Source organism: Chroicocephalus ridibundus, chromosome Z (assembly GCF_963924245.1).
Source record: "Chroicocephalus ridibundus chromosome Z, bChrRid1.1, whole genome shotgun sequence".
In the NCBI taxonomy this organism is placed as follows: domain Eukaryota; kingdom Metazoa; phylum Chordata; class Aves; order Charadriiformes; family Laridae; genus Chroicocephalus; species Chroicocephalus ridibundus.
Window position 1 is genome coordinate 77,740,305 of NC_086316.1, and position 15,740 is coordinate 77,756,044.

General features: G+C 43.4%; 1 protein-coding gene across 10 annotated transcripts in view; it reads right to left on the reverse strand.

Annotated features, from left to right (window-relative positions):
• Positions 1–15,740, reverse strand: part of CELF4 (CUGBP Elav-like family member 4) — a 712,910-nt gene that overhangs the window by 93,357 nt on the left and 603,813 nt on the right. For 6 of the 10 annotated variants that reach the window (XR_010069051.1, XM_063319988.1, XM_063319983.1 and 3 more), the window contains exons 4-5: positions 10,739–10,867; positions 5,784–5,863 (exon numbers count right to left, since the gene is read on the reverse strand). Coding sequence is in view for 9 of the 10 variants with exons in the window: in XM_063319988.1 (XP_063176058.1) it covers positions 5,784–5,863; positions 10,739–10,867 (209 nt within the window). In the remaining variant the exon portion in view is untranslated. The remainder of the gene's footprint in view (positions 1–5,783; positions 5,864–10,738; positions 10,868–15,740) is intronic. The other 4 variants (XM_063319989.1, XM_063319984.1, XM_063319987.1 and 1 more) reach the window with 1 other exon arrangement.

Below are 15,740 nucleotides of genomic sequence, written 5' to 3' on the forward strand. Positions count from 1 at the left end.
CTAATTCACCTAAATATTCCTTTGCTGTGTTGACAGGGGGTGAGAACAGCTGCTCGGCCAGTTTCTGTAATGGGACTGTGTCTGAAGGCAACTTCACAGCGCTTTGCAAAGTCGTAACTGCACCGTAGGAATGCACAGCAATAATAATAGCAGTCATAAAAGTGAGCTGGGGTTGGTTTATTTGATGGGGTGCCTGAGCATCCAAAGCTAGGAAGATGGGAACTGGTGCCCCGTCTGCCAAGAGTTTGAGAGAGGGCCACTGAACATGATGAACTGAAAATGACGTTTGCTTCCTGGGGCAATTTTTGGTAATCTCACATTTAAGTCACTCTCACTTAGTAAACTAAAGAGATGAAAAATTCCTCCAGCTTAATTAATGGCAAAAATCTCTTACAGTATATTAAGGTAGATAGTATATTGCATAAGGCAAGAAGAGAATCCCTTCATCTGACTATTAATGGTGTTTGGATGGGAATTTTTGTGCCTTGAGTGGACTTCTAAAGAACATGGTTGGTGGAGGTTGAAAGTCAATCTTCTTCAAGGTGTTGTGTCATTCGTATGTTCTTGATTAATAAAAAAATATTAAATACAACAATTAGAGATCTAATTGGTCTGTCACCTAACAACACTGAGCAATAATTGCATAATTTGACACAGGTGGTTCCTGAGCAGAGATTTGAAGTTGTTTTTGTCATTTGTGTTGTTAAGAGATGCACAGAAAAATGTTGAAATGAAAGCCCCCAAGTTAACAAAGTTTTGGGCTGCAGTACTTTTTTATTTTTTGAAGTTCAACTAAGTTGAATCTTTCTCTGTAAGGCAGACATCTGTTCAGTGCCTGTATCCAAGTCTCACATTTTCCTTTCTTTTCACAAAACCAAGGATTCCATCCGAAAAGTAATTTTCACGGAAGATGTTCAGCCAGGCGTAGACAGACTTGGGATGCTATCGCCTGGATGCAGGAGAAATGCTGTGGTTTCATGAAGCTGATGCAGACTTCTACAGTAAAACAAAAGAGGACCTGACTTGTGTGGTGGGGGAAGCCACCTTACAGGTTTCTGGAGGTCTTAATGGTCTTAAGTTTCATTAAATATATGATGAACGTAGTGCTGACAACTAGCGTGTTAGGCAAGTTCACAGTACATGCAACAGATCAGGAGTCAGAGGACTCATGCAGGACGCCTGATTTCTGAATCCCAAATTGCTTTAATTGGTCAGCAAACACCCAGAGCAGGACTCAGCTCCCCTTGCATTGGTTATGAAGTCAGGTGTCCACTCTAAGCCGCATGGTCAGGGCAGCTCCTTGTACGCTCAGTGGGGAGACAGATGGCGCCACGGCTCAGTCAGGCAATCTTAGACTGCTTGTCTGAGCTATGTGGGAGGAATCACCATCAGACAAGAGGCCAAGTGAAGAGCTTTAATACCTGACTTGTAGGTGGCTAGTATTATCTGGTATAGAGTCACCCTATATCTTTATCTCCAGCAAGATTACCATGGCAGCGACAACTGCAGCAGAAGGATTTTGGGGTGGCAAGGGTCTATCACTGGTGAGCTAAGGCAATTGTGGACTCTGAGACATCTGCAGGAAGCAAGTGTTTTTAGCTTTTGTTTTTAAGCAGTATGGGTCTTTTTCCATTCTAAGTTGCACTTCAGGTGAAGAATCACTATTTTGGAACTGGGAGACCATCGGAATCTGACACCTAAAATTAGTTAAAAAACACACTTATATTTGGGTTTTAGTTTGACAGGTTTCAAAGTCTATTTCTGTAAAATAAAATTTCTCCAGAGGTATCTGTTTCTCTCTATCAATTACAATAGAAACTTAGATGACAAACACTTAAATGGCAACCTCAGACATAGCTCCTTAGCTTCTGGATGTCTCAAATTAGGTGAGACGAGTCTCACCTCAGGTATTCAGTCTAAGGCCGTTATGGAGATCTCCATTATAATTAATGAAAAGGACAGGATGTCCAGAAGGTGATTTAGCCCATCATAGCACAGACAGATAAAGAGGAGAATGCACAAATCTATAGAAATATCTCTCTCTCTCTTTCCTTTCTCCAGGAATCCTAGACGGTATTTAAAATAGATTACAAACTTTTAGGCTGTTAAAGCTAAATGAAATGAATCACACTCTTCACTTCTTCTCATCTTTATGAAGAAAATGTAGAAAACAGTACTGTTTTACCCCTTCCAGGAACTAATTCATAACAAAAGAAATTCTGAGGTGCCACAGTGGGTGAGGCAGTGAAAAAGATGCAACAGTAGCGTAGTTTTTAACCCTGTGTACTTTCTGAGTAGGATAAAAGCTGCTGCGATTTAGGTACGCGTGATGAAGTGTGGAGGAGAGTTTATTCCATGTGGGTGGATGGACAAGGCCGTACCTTAAATGTGTTAGATGTGTTGTGCAGAACTACCCTTTGACATTTGGCCCGGAGACGGAGAAACAGAGAGAAGGAGAAAACCAAGCTGAAGATGACGCCTAGGTAGGAGCATGACTGACGGGCACGATGATAATGTCCGCAGTGATTGGGAATGGAGGCGGAGGATAGAGGAGACAGGATTCGGGAGGAGAAGTTCAAGAGCTCTGTTTTATACATATTGAGCTTGATCTGACAGCTAGACATCCACTAGGAGATGCTGGAAAGACAGGCCAAGATTTTAGTTTATACAGGAGTCAGTCCCGCAGTAGAGAAGTGAGATCTGCAAGCTGTCACTATAGAAATAGTAGCTGAATTTGTGTTGGTGGATAAGGCTGCTAGGGACAAGGCTTGGATGAAGAAGAGAAGAGAATTGAGAGAAGAGACTTGTTTATGTGCCCATATGGATGGGGAAGAGACGCAGGAGTGGACAGGGTAACGAAAGCAGAAGGTACAGGGCATATAATTGTTATAAATAGATGAAAATTATGATCCCTCATAAAGGAGGACATGGAGGTCAAGTAACTCACAATGGTAAAGCTGATGAGTTGATAAGAAATATGATTTTAAAAGAGCCAAAAAAACTCTCTTGGCAGCTAGAAGGCACTTTCGGCCTGCTCAAAAGTAGGGGATTTTGGGAAAGTTATTTCTCAAAGCAATTGATTGTGTGAAAATTGGAAAGTTGTAGACCTTAGGAGAAACAAGTGCCTTGCATAGAGAAGTGGTCTTGTGACGGACGGCGGTCAGGCACCTGTCCAAGGAAAGGTTAATAAAAAAATTAAAAAAAAAAAGGAAAAAAACTTTCATAAAAGAAAGTTGCCTTTTGAAACTATTAGGCAACATATGTTGTGTGAACAGGAAGTCACAGTAGAGCAATAATCCTGACAGCTGTGGAGAAACAGGAGCCTGCCGCAGGAACGAACGGCTCGAGACCTGACAAGAATGATGATGGATGCCCCGTTGGTAGTACACGAGGACAAGGCAAGAGACGTTTAAATTGGCTGAACCACAGGAACAACTTTGAGCTGGCATCGCAGCCGGACAAATGAGGCCGGTCCTAATGGTGAGAGAAATGGGAGGGGGGGGTCTGAAGGAAGATGGCAGCAATGCACGCCTCCTTTCCAAGGACGAGGGCTACATCGCCATCTCACCACCAGGTGGCTGCATTTCGCTGTGAACATCCAAGCCCTGAAAGAAGCTACGCACCCTGACGCACCATGAGAATGAGAATGGGAACAGAGATCGCTCGCAGGATTTGGCCCATCGCATGCAACGCGCCTCAAGCATTTTGAGGCCCTGTGGGAAAAACAGCGTGTGTCCCATGTCTTGACTCCCCCAAGTGGGAGTCACTCGACACATCCTCACTAGTCTGCTGAGCCATGGTAACTGCCCGTGTGCCTGCTTGTATGGGAGATACAAGGCATCGCCACATAACTTGGCTTATAATGAAGAGGGTGAAATTTATAATTTTCTACTTGCTTTTCCTGTGAACCAAGAGTAAGTACATGGACTGCTGCTGATGTTCATCCATTTCAAGGAAACTCATCAGACCACAGAAACTTAATTGTGAATCTAGGACATGCATCTAGTAAGGGCTAAATTGTGATGCTTTTTAGATGCTGTTTCAAGAACATTTCTAGAACACGTATTTGAGACAAACAAATCAACAGAAAAAATGGTCCCATAAAAACCTGACTGATTGAAATGTCCAAATTCTTCATTGTTTTGCACATCTTAAGTTCAGCTGATGTCAGCAGGATGGAACTGAAATTTGCTCCCATGTGGTCAAGAGATGAGCATCTTTTCTTATTGAAAGTGTGCTGAAAATAGGAAGGACAAGGATAATTTGGGTACACTAGATCCAGATAAAATCTTCAATTCTTCTTGGGTTTTGTCTCTCCCATCTTCCTCTCACCTCTGTCACCTGAGTTTGCAAGCTTTGTGGGACAGGAACGGACTTTTTATGACACCTTTTTGTGCTACCACACCCTGTGGAATGGCAATTCCTGCCATTCAGTTTACACATATTACCACTTCGCATCAAGGTTTGAAAGAAAGTAATTAAAAGTACCTCTTTGACCTGTCTCAGGAAAAGTGCCCATAATATTTTACTATTGGATGTCAGCATCAAGCCCAGCATCTGGTTTTCTTAGAAGGAATCTTTTAGGAAGAGACTCCTAGAAGTATTGTAATACTTAAAATAATTGAGACCCCCATCTGTAAGGAGATTTTTTTCAATAGCGTCACTGGTAAACATGTACTATTTTTAACCTGATTTGTGAAAGATGGGGTTCCAAAAAATGAGATCTTGATGATTTGCTACTTTTAGAAACCTTTTCCCCTCTAAAGAATTTTCCATTTTCGTCTCTGCAAAGACCTAGAGACAATCTGCCAAGCCGACTTTAAACTTATTTGGATAAATTAATGAATTTACATTAGAGTCTCTTACTGAAAGGAAGACTTTACATTCTTAAATATCCTTTATTGAGCTTTCCTGTATCCTTTCCAAGTTGTCAGCATGCTTCTTAGCCTTTCATGATTTACACTGTGAATAATTAGTAACAAAAATAACGTACTATTATAATAAACCAAAACATGTTGGACCAGATCGTCTTTCCTTGGTGACAGTGGAACGCCTTACATTCCTCTGTGCCCGTGTGATGGTGTACAAATATAATTTTGCATAGAAAATACATTTCCATTTCTGCTTCCCTGAACTATGAGGCTCAAAACCCCATATTACTAGATATTTGTCCAAACGGAATGAGCCCTCAAATGTTTTGTAGAAGATTCAGTAGTTGGTCTGACTGTCTTTCAAAAGTTGGATGTAGGGCACCACATTTATGCCTAAGTAAGCACTTTTGTACTAGTAGTGAACAATGCCCATCACTGTGTGATTTGTCTCTACCTTCTAGTGCTATCACGTGAACATGCTGCTCTCTGCTGAGTGCTGGCAAAAAGTTCTTTATCCTCCACCTAGAGGCAGGGACTTTTTGTGTAAGGAAACCAAAGAAGCCCTTAGACAGAAGTTCCTACTAGATTAATCCTTCTGAAACTTGAAAGGTTACACTCATGGTGAGTATGACCCAATGTTTTTGGCGTCTGTGAACCATATGTCTTTTTTCCATGTCATTAAAACTGCTGGTGACAGAACACAGCACCCCTTGGCGTTCTGTGCCCGTGTGAAATGGCAGTGTCATCCTGATGAGCTAAGCACACCCAAGGCCCAGCATGCCTGAGCTGTTGTCCATCCTTCCTGGAAGATGAGTTGCAGAGCATAGATAAATCATCCCTCCTCCTCAATCAAGCCACAGGGCAGCAAAGGCTGGACTGATCCTCACTTGCGCGTGTTACAGGGCTACTCACCGGCATTGTCTGGCTGCCATGCAAGGCATTGATGGCTGCTTGGGCCTCTGCATGAGAAGAGTATTTCACAAATGCACACCCTGGAAGAGGAAAAAGAAGAAAGATAAGAAAGGTTGCATGGCTACCACGAAAGTCCATCTAGCTGAGTATCCTGTCCTCAGAACTGACCAATAAGGGTGCTTGTGAAGAAAGTATAACAAGCAAACATGCTTCTGATTATTCCTTCCCAAACTCCAGTCATCAGCAGCCTGAGGACCTCTTAGGACAAAGCCGCATGCAGAATCCCCACACTGCTTATAACGGGCTTTGACAGACCCAATCTTAGCAAGTATGTTTTGAAGACGCTTATGTTTTGACCTCCACAGTTTCTCATGGCAGAGTGCTGCACAGCTTTACTGTTTATAGTGTGAAAACGAATTTCCTTTTATTTGTATTGGACTTAATGATGAATGCTCCTCCCTCTGGTGTTATGAGAAAGAGTAAAGAGTTGCGTAACAGTTATCAGAAAGCTGCATGTACTTGTTACAGGCAACTACAGGACAGCTGTACAGAAAGCATTCAGATTACTCCAAATCCACAAGGTACCTTATCCTATCACTGTCTGGTAGAGCTCCATGACAGACTGCTCAGAGCGTGTCTTGACTCCAAGCAGCTTTAATCTGACAAAGCATGAGAGAGCTTCTGATGAAGAAGCAGTAGTGGAAGAGATCCGCGTGTGATGACTGACATCTTAACATCACCAAAATTTAAATCTTGGTCTTTCATATCTACAGAGCCACTGCCTGTACAGGTGTTCTTCTCTGGACATTAGAGAAATGTAGGCAGTGCTTCTCTGGCCTGCATTGCCATGCAAGTGATCTCACACTGATCTCTTACATAAGGTTTTAGGGCAGAAAGGTGCATTTATGAATATGTGCTAGAATGCAGAAATGATCAACACTTCAAAGGGTCACATGCACCACTACAGTGGGGGAAAGTATTGCTAACACTCTTAGCTACAAGCAAACTGACTGAGAGAAGGGAAGAGTAATTTCCATATGCTAAGGCGGTTTTTGGAACAGATTGGGAGAGATCTGAGAAGTTCTGGCTTCCATCCTCTTCTATTACTACCAAAGACTTTTGAGATTTTAATCAATTTTCAGAGCCCTAGTTGTTTCCCTGAAGGGGTGCAGATCACTGCGCAGGGGATGTCCGTCCTGACAATGGGGCAGCTCTCCTCTGTTGCCTGTGCAGCCTCTTTAGAAGGTCCACACACCCTTATGGATCCATACAGTGCAGGGTGAAAAAAGTGTAGTGCTAGAACACCCCACTTGCAAACTAGAAGAACGAGCCCCAAAGGTCCCCAAAATCATCACTGCGGGCTGATAGAAGTGAGATTGAAGAAAGCAGTGATAGCCCCTTCTAAAAATGGTGCACACATATGAAATTAGCTCATAGTTAGGAGCCCTTCACTCCCTCAGCACTGTGCTCAGACTGCGTTTCAGGGAAAGCACAATGATTGTTGCTAATAGTTGGATCTAATTTATAAGGAGCTGAGAGGAGACAATCATGAGAAAATGAGATAGATAAACTTTAGCTGGAAACAATAGGGATCAATTATGACATAATCGCAGCCCAGCATTCCCGGGCTCCTGAGATACTGCGCCTTCCTCTTCATTAATCAGAGATAATCCAGAATTAGGGTGTTTAATTATTTGCAGAGATTCTTTTGTACTTTCTGCCTCTAAAAAGAAGATGCTGATTAGCAAATATACAAAAGCTTTCCAGCTCCAGTCACCCATTGCATTTAAAGCGGGATTTTTGGCTGCAGCGTTGCTGTCATGTTGAAGGCTTCACTCTCTTCAGGTGAAATTCACCCCTGTGCTGAGGAACCTGATGGACCAGTGGAGCTGGATAAAGGTGAGAATGAAGGGAGCATCAGACATTTACCTTGTTTAATGCCTAAGATGCTAATGGGATCCCTCCTACTGCTTCCAGTCGGTTTTGAGGTAGCAGGGCAAGTGAAAACTCAGTTTTCACTCGTGTATGGTGTCAAGGCAATAGCAGAGATCCCAACATTTTGTCTGGTTTTTTTGTGTGTTCAATGGGATGGCTTCTGTACACAACATCAGAAGTGCACATAATCTGCCCTCCCATTTTCACCAGAACTGACTCTAGTACCTCATAAGATGAGGACGTGAGTCACGCCGCCTGCCTCGGAACAATGGTGTCTCTTTGACAGGAGATCTGGAGTTTGAAGGGACTTTGACAAACAGAGATATATAACCTGTGCTGAACAGGGAGATACATGTGCTCAAATGTTTCTTTCCTTCCTTACTTCCAGACTATAGAGCTGAAAGGGCTGCTCTCTCTTGTCAGCTTGGACAAGACTGCAGAGTCAGGGCCTAAGGTTATAATTGCAAAGAGTGTTAAGACTCCTCTTGTGGAACTTCTGGTACTGTGGGAAATCTTTGCTTTCTGCGTTACTGAAGTAGACAACTGCTGAATGGAGTAAAAAAAAAAAAAGAGGGAAAAAAAAAAACAAAACAAAAGAAACAAGGCTGTCCAGAGAGCAGCTGTGCAGACCCTGTGGGTCCTGCTGGCTTGCTGAAATGAGTCCACTTCAGCTTCCTCACCTGAGGACTTCTGCGCTGCTGGATGCACACTGGTGAGCTTTACCCGGAGGGGTGCAGGAAGACTCCCTCTCCCACCTTTCCCAGGAGAGACAAGCTCTTTATTCCCCTTCAGGCAGAGAAATGCCTCAGTCTCAGCTCTTCTGCTACCTGGTTGTGTGCTCCAGCCACCATGCCTACCCCTGACTGACTCATGCAGGAGGCATTTCTGCAGCCCTATGAAGGGCATACCTCATGGCTCAGGGCATCACCTGTGCCTTCAGGCAAGGTTCAAGCAGCTTTCTGGCTGTGACTGGACTGTGGTGGCTTTAAAGCGGGAAGCTGGGACCCACCTTCTGAGAGCATTGCTTGCATTGAGGTACCTGGAGGACTTAGAGACTCACTGCAGAGATGCCTGGTCGGCCTTCATGTAATGGGTTGGGTAGGGTTGAAGTCTATGAGATCTGATTGCTATCTGGCACTTAGACAATCTGCTTAAATCTCAATTTAGGTGGAATTTAAGCCTTATGGGTTTTACCCAAAATAAATAACTCACAAAAATTGTGTGTCACATATTGGTTTCTAGCAGATGGAAGACATTACAGACTGGGAATAACTTTGTGGGAGTTGTGGCTTGCCTGACTGTCTCCTAAGATAAGGGCACTAGCCTTAAGTTTTCTGTTGGATTGACTGCTCTGTGTGCATGTGTGCGTGTATGTAACTGTGTGTGTGTAAATTAGGAGCTTCACATTCTCAGTAAATAGCACCAGCAAATGGAAGCTGGTAATATTAACTCTGTCAAGGCTCAGTATTGATCCCGAACAGCTCAGTGAAATGCAAGCCTGAGACTGCAGCTCGCTAGCACTAATAATTAAACTGGTTAGCAATATGGAGCTGCCACTCAGACTCAGACTTAAAATGAAATTGTTTAACAAAAAAAAGAAAAAAAAGATAGAGCAAGTACGAATACAAGTCTGTGGGTTGGATCTCCTTTGGAACCTGTTTCTTACAGATCTCAGGCATTATTGCATTTATTATTACCCTGTTTAACTCCTTTGTCATTAGATTTTGTTCCATACAATTCCAGGTGGAGGCAGACAGATATACGTTTTTTTTGCTTTTCCCCAATTTACTGATTTGTTCAGTGAATGGTGTGCTTGACCGCCTACCGTTGTGACGGCTAGACCTTTTCTGGGCCAACCTAGCCTACCACTTTCCAGTGGGGCAGCCCCTGTCTTTGGGTGTCATGAAACTAAAGTAGCCATACAACTGAAGAAAGGTGCCCACAGTGGATTCTTAGCCATTTATATCAGGAAGGCTGAGCTTTGCTGACTTACATCAAACAGCTGCCCTATAATGCTGGTGTGAAGTCTATTTTGGCCGCCAGTGATTTTATGGACTAGCAGTATCTTTCTCCAGTGTATCACTGTGATTTGGACTTTTTGCCTCCCTGTTGCAAAAATATGCTGGTTGATGTTGTCACATGTCAAAATATCCAGTGAGATATGAACTGTGTCAGCAAGACTGGTCTCTTCCTTAGTGCTGCACATTCCAGCACAGTTTATGATATATTATACGCAGATCAATATTTAATGGACACATTATACTGTCAAGAGAAGAGGGCTTCCTATTCAAATTGAAGTTACTTTGTCTAGAGAGTGATGGGAAAAAAAATTACCCTCACATTCAAGAGAGAAGCCTCATTCTTACACCTGGGCTGTAGGACATGATCCTTTATGCTAGCCAGGTAACAAGTAATGCCAAAAAGTGGCAGGAGGAGGTAAGGCACCTAGTTTTCTAATGAAACATTTGCACGTTTCAAACAGTACATGTCTACTGAGTGTAATATTTAAATCAGCACCTGTACCATTGCAATTATGACCACTGGTTGATGCGTACCTATGCAATGACCAACTGAAGAAAGGGAAGACCTGGGGCTAGTGAGTGAGAAATAAGCCAGGGAGTCAAGATGTAAAGTAGCAACCTTGGCTTTGGTTAAAGAAAGAATTGACCTGTTCAACAGGGTGGGGAGAGCACATCTTGGGCAAAAGTAAGGTGCTGGGTTCAGAGGGGAGGATCTGCCTTGCAAGCAAACAGCAATAGGCATCAGTTTGCACGTGATAAGACATAGCTTGTCACGGGGCATCTGTTTGTAAGTGCAATCATCTTTTCCTCTCATGCACAAGCAGACAGACATCACCAGCAAAGAAACGGCCTCCCGTAGCGAATGTGACCCTTCCTAATGTAAGAGATGCTGTCCTGGAGGCTGTTTAGTGACTTCGTGACACCAGAAAATGATATATACGCTGAGAACAGGTCTAACTTGACAGTAAAGCCAGGGTGTGCCGCAAGCCATCGCCTTACCTTTGCTGTTGCCATCGGGTCCCCGAAGGATCGTGCACTCCTCAATGTTGCCAAATGCCTCGAATAGCCTGCGCACGTCGTCCTCTGACTGCTGCTTATTGAGCATGCCCACAAAGAGTTTTCTATCTTCTGGAACAAAATAAAGAGATGCTTACCATATTTCAGGAGGGATATGAAAGCCAAGATGGCTCAGTATCACATGCAAAACAAATGGTGATTTCATTGAGGTGACATATTTCAGAAGCTGCTAGTCATTTCAGGTGGCTGGCTCAAAAAACCTTAATAGCATCTGACTTTCAATGAGTACTTGAAAATAATTTGGGAATTTAAAAAAAAAACAACCAGCAAACCAAACCAAACAGGTTTGGTTATATATAAACTCTTTAGCTTCTTCTCAAAATCTAGGCACTGAAGTCTTCCAAATCATCTTTTTCTGATCAATTTTTGCAGTCAGCTTGCAGTATCTGAAATGACAACATTGCTCAAACTGCGATCCAAGAGGAATGTGGATAAAGATAGCATATAGAAATACCAAGTGAAAAATAACATAAGTTAGTAGCCCTCACAATACTAAGTAAGATGCAGGAAAACGTGCTTAACGTAAGTTGTTTTAAATCAGGATATAATGGAAGCCACAGTCTGTAAATGGAGATTTGTCCTACTTATGCACTCAGAGACACATAGCTACAAGTTGTATTTTTAAAGTTCATTTGAAATAAACCCAACGTTTTTGGAACACATATTGTTTTTTGAAACAAAGTTAACTTATATGATTACTAATATCCAAGATAGCTCAAGCAGGTGGTATTTCCTGTCAAAGCAGGACGTGGTCTGCTAGTAGATAATTGTATTTTGAATGAGGAAGGCTATTTATGCTTGGACTTAGGCTAAGTATGGAGGTCTTCCGTCCAGTATGGAACACCTTCAGAAAATGTTGATGAAAAAAGGCCAAACTAATGATTGCTGAGTTGGTAGAAATGTCTCAAAGGGCACCAAGTGATGACTCCTAGATCAGGTTTATGTTTAGAGACTAATATGGTTACACCAAGAAAAAAAAAAAAGAAATTTACATAGTTTACATTGTGTATGTAAACAGGCCATTTGCACATGATTCATAAATGTCTTATTTATCATTCATTAAACACTATGTAAATGTGTGAACCAAGGATTTTTTTTTTCAGAGCAGTTTACAGAGCAGATGTAACCAATTTGAATAAATATACGTAAATAAATAAATAAATAGTTTGATTTTTTAATGCACATGTTAACCTAAAGGTGAACAAAACATTGGTTTGCAACAACCCTTTTCTGGCTGACTAATTGGGCGATTCATGTTGCTTTTGTTCACCAGGAAATCATTGGTGTAGGCAATCTGTTCTGCTTCAACCAGTGTTTGATCAAAATTCCCCTCTCCAAGATGCACCTGCAAATTGGCAAATTATTTTACAGCCTTGCATGAGGATAATTTTTCATGTAGTGGATATTGAGTGAGGATATTTGAAGCTCTCAGTCCTGCAGTGGAGTTATCCACATGAACAAAGAGTGTACTGCCCACAGAAAACGGGGAGTTAAGTTGCATTCAGTTAGGCTGCCGAAATGGTCGGAAAAATAGGTTGAGGAGGGTACACATGCATTTCTGATAGCGAATTAAAAATGGGGATAGTCTTCTGATAGACACATCAGAAGCAAGAAATACGCCTACTTTATGTTGGAATTGATTAAACAAAGGGGCTTTTCTACGTTTTTACTGGCAACACAAAGTTTAGGCTTTAATGGTGCACGAAGCCCTAACCAACACCATGTAGATTGTCTGCACATAAAAAAAAGATGCTGTGGACATCTGAAAGATTTGTTTTCTTGTTGGCCAAACTGATCTGCAAAAGAGACGCTCAGAGGTGAGGTATAAGCCTTCGAGAGCCAGCTACTGAGGTTGAGTGTGCGCTCTGTGGGGTATCTTTCAGTCTAGACAAAGCCTTGGAGAAAGAGTCTAGTCCAAACCCCGATGTTTTTACAGATATTGGAGGAAAACCCACCCAGCGAATGAGCCCAGCTGTCCTGGAAGATGGGAGATATTTTTGGAAGGGGGCAGAGCAGTGGGAATGAACCATGAACAACACCAGCAAAAGGCTTTGCCTAGAAAGTTTGTGCCTAGTAAATAATTCCAGCACAGAGGAAGCATCTGTTATATTATACTTTATACAGTTTCCCCTGTTTGAAATAAGCTGCATCAGCAGAAGCACTCCTATAGCTGTGTAACTGTATTTTCACCAGGCTTTTTTGCTAATATAAATGTATCATTAAAAAAAAATCACATCTCTCCTCTGTCAGCAAAACTCTCTAGTGTGGAACTGGCCTGAAACTGCCTTGTCTGGTTTAGTTTATGTGAAGTTTAAACCAGGTGTTTTAGGAACGACTTAATTTCATATTTTATTTTAATTTTATTTTAATTTTTTTTTAGCCGCCTTTTCTGCATCTCTGCGGGACACTAGGAGTGGTGATGCCTATCCCCAAAGCTGGCTGGCAGATGTGCTGCTCTGGTGAACTGCCCACAAGGTGGCCATCAAACCACCAGGAACAGGCTCTGCCAAGGGTCAGGACCACCTTCCCCATGGTCTGCTGGTCCAGCCACTCCAGGGGAGGTGGGATGAAGAGATCCCCCATGGCTAGACAGGGCTCAGAGCTGCCTGGACATCACCTCCTTCCCTGTCTCCAAATCAGCGCCCTGTCTCCCTTCTGAAAAACTGTGCCTTGGGTTGTCAGGGGAATCATTTGTCACACCTGCCGTCTCAGAAATCTACACAATCACACACTCAGCTGATAAAAAATGAGGCAGTTTAACAAGCTTTTTTTCTCTGAGAGGTTCCTCTAACAAAATGCTGCATTTACCTTTCACGTCCCAGCCCTGCCAAGGAGCTCAGCAGTGTGTTTTAACAATGCCCCTCACACATCTCCGGTGGGAAGAGAAAGGGAAGGGTCCAGCAGCTGGGACCATTCAGCACGTTCCAGGTCTTAGCTAATGAGTTTATCCTCTAATGGGCTCGTATAAGCCTCTTACACCATCAGGGCCCCAATATGCTGCTCTTCCAAGTCCCAGACAAAAAGCTGACATGCCATGAACCAGATTAACTACTTCTGTGCTGTAAATATGTCCCAACAAGGCCATGAGACTGACAGAATAAAATGAAGAGAAGGTGGCTGGTGTCAGTGGGATATGTCTGACTATATGTGAACACCACAGGTGCTCCCCACCAGAGTTTTCCAGTGTCCTTGAATGAGACTGGAGGGCAGTACCTTCCTGCCAGGTACTTGCTGCCATTGCTCAGGTCACTCTACATCCCACAGAAAACAGAGGCTTAGGCTGCATCTAAGTCCCTAGATCAAGCTGTCCCTGAGTTCTGCTTGTCTGTAGGGTGCATCCCTACCACACATGGCCCACTCATACCACCCCGATGAGTCCCATGCTTCGTCCTATTTCAGTGAGACCCTACCCAAAATCTATGTGTCTCAGGAACCACATCTGAATTTCAGAGCACCGGGCAGACTCAGTCCCACATAACCTCCACTCCCTATCTCAGACTGTGGGACTGAGGGGTAGAAAAACCTTCAGACCAGGCCCCCTAAGACCTGGGCCCCACAGCAAAGCGAACACACAGTCAAGGAGGACAGAAATACCACTGTCCAGGGACAGAAGAAAAGGAAAAAAAAAGACTGGGCACAAACCCATGATCTGGGATGTGGCCAGAGTAAGCTGTGGGCCTGACCGTGTCCTCCAGCGTAAGCTGGTCCATGGCCACGGGAGAGGGAGGTGGTACCTCGCACTCTTACACAACAGAAGTGAACAGCCATGAGGAGCAGCCTCTACAGCCTCCCTGTTAGGAAAATGAAGACAATGATCTTACTTAGCTTGTCTAAAGGCAGGTTTGATGAAAATCTATTCTGTGGAGCTTCCTCAAGGCCATACATCAAGAATTGATACACATCTGAGCATCTCCCCTTTGCTTTTGTCAGAGAGGGCATCTTCAAATTCCTGTCTATGACACACAACAAAGCGACAGTTTCTGTTTCTTTTCTCATGCCCAAATATTACATGTTAGTGAAGAAATCTCACTAACTTCACTGTAGAGGCAGTTCTTAATAGTTTGAGTCTGAGCAGTGACACTGCCCTACATCATGGGGGCTAAATGTGGTGTCCATGTAAATCTCTTCTCCATGCTTTTTTGCTTTCCCTCATTACTGTTCACCCTGTTACCAATCTTCCCCTGCAACCCGAGTCCATCATGCCTGCTTGGCCTGTGAAGATAACCATGGATGGTTATTCCTCTGTGCTGTGGTGCCCAGAAGACCTGAGGTTTCTCCTGGTGCATCATGAAGCCTTCACCATGAGTGACCTGAGACACTTCCGTAATATTGAAAATTAAGTTCAACTCAAGTCTACACTGTTTTGCCATCAACAAACAATAACAGACAGCACTGCCCATCACTCCCAGGAAGATGGGTAGCGAGAGAAAGGCCACAGCAATGGCAAACCAGAGTCCCCAGAGTTGTCTCTTTGGTGACATTTCCAATACCACCATGAAACCAGGCTCCCCTCTTCTTGTCCACTCTGCCAGCTGCAGAGGCTTGCGCCCATCAGGAAAAGCTGGCTGCGAGGCACAGTGGGGAAGAAATGTAACTTGTCAGATAAATATACGGAGTCTATAAATCTCCCTGGCTGTGTTTATACGAAGCCTCGGCACCTTCCCCAGCGCAAATAGGGGTTAAATTATTCCCTGTTCTATTTGTATTTAAATGTTATGTTTCTATGATAAGCGTAAGGCAGAGGTGTCAGACAGGCCCGGGCGAAGGAGGCGGCATGAGTGAAAGGTGAAATAATAGAGCATTGCAAACCAAGTGCTGAGAGGAGATGGGAAGGGGGGACACTGGAGCGAGGGGGAGAAGGGGGAGGATGGGCACTAATTAAAGAGACAGAAGGGACAATGAGATGCAGGATGTTTGACCCTCT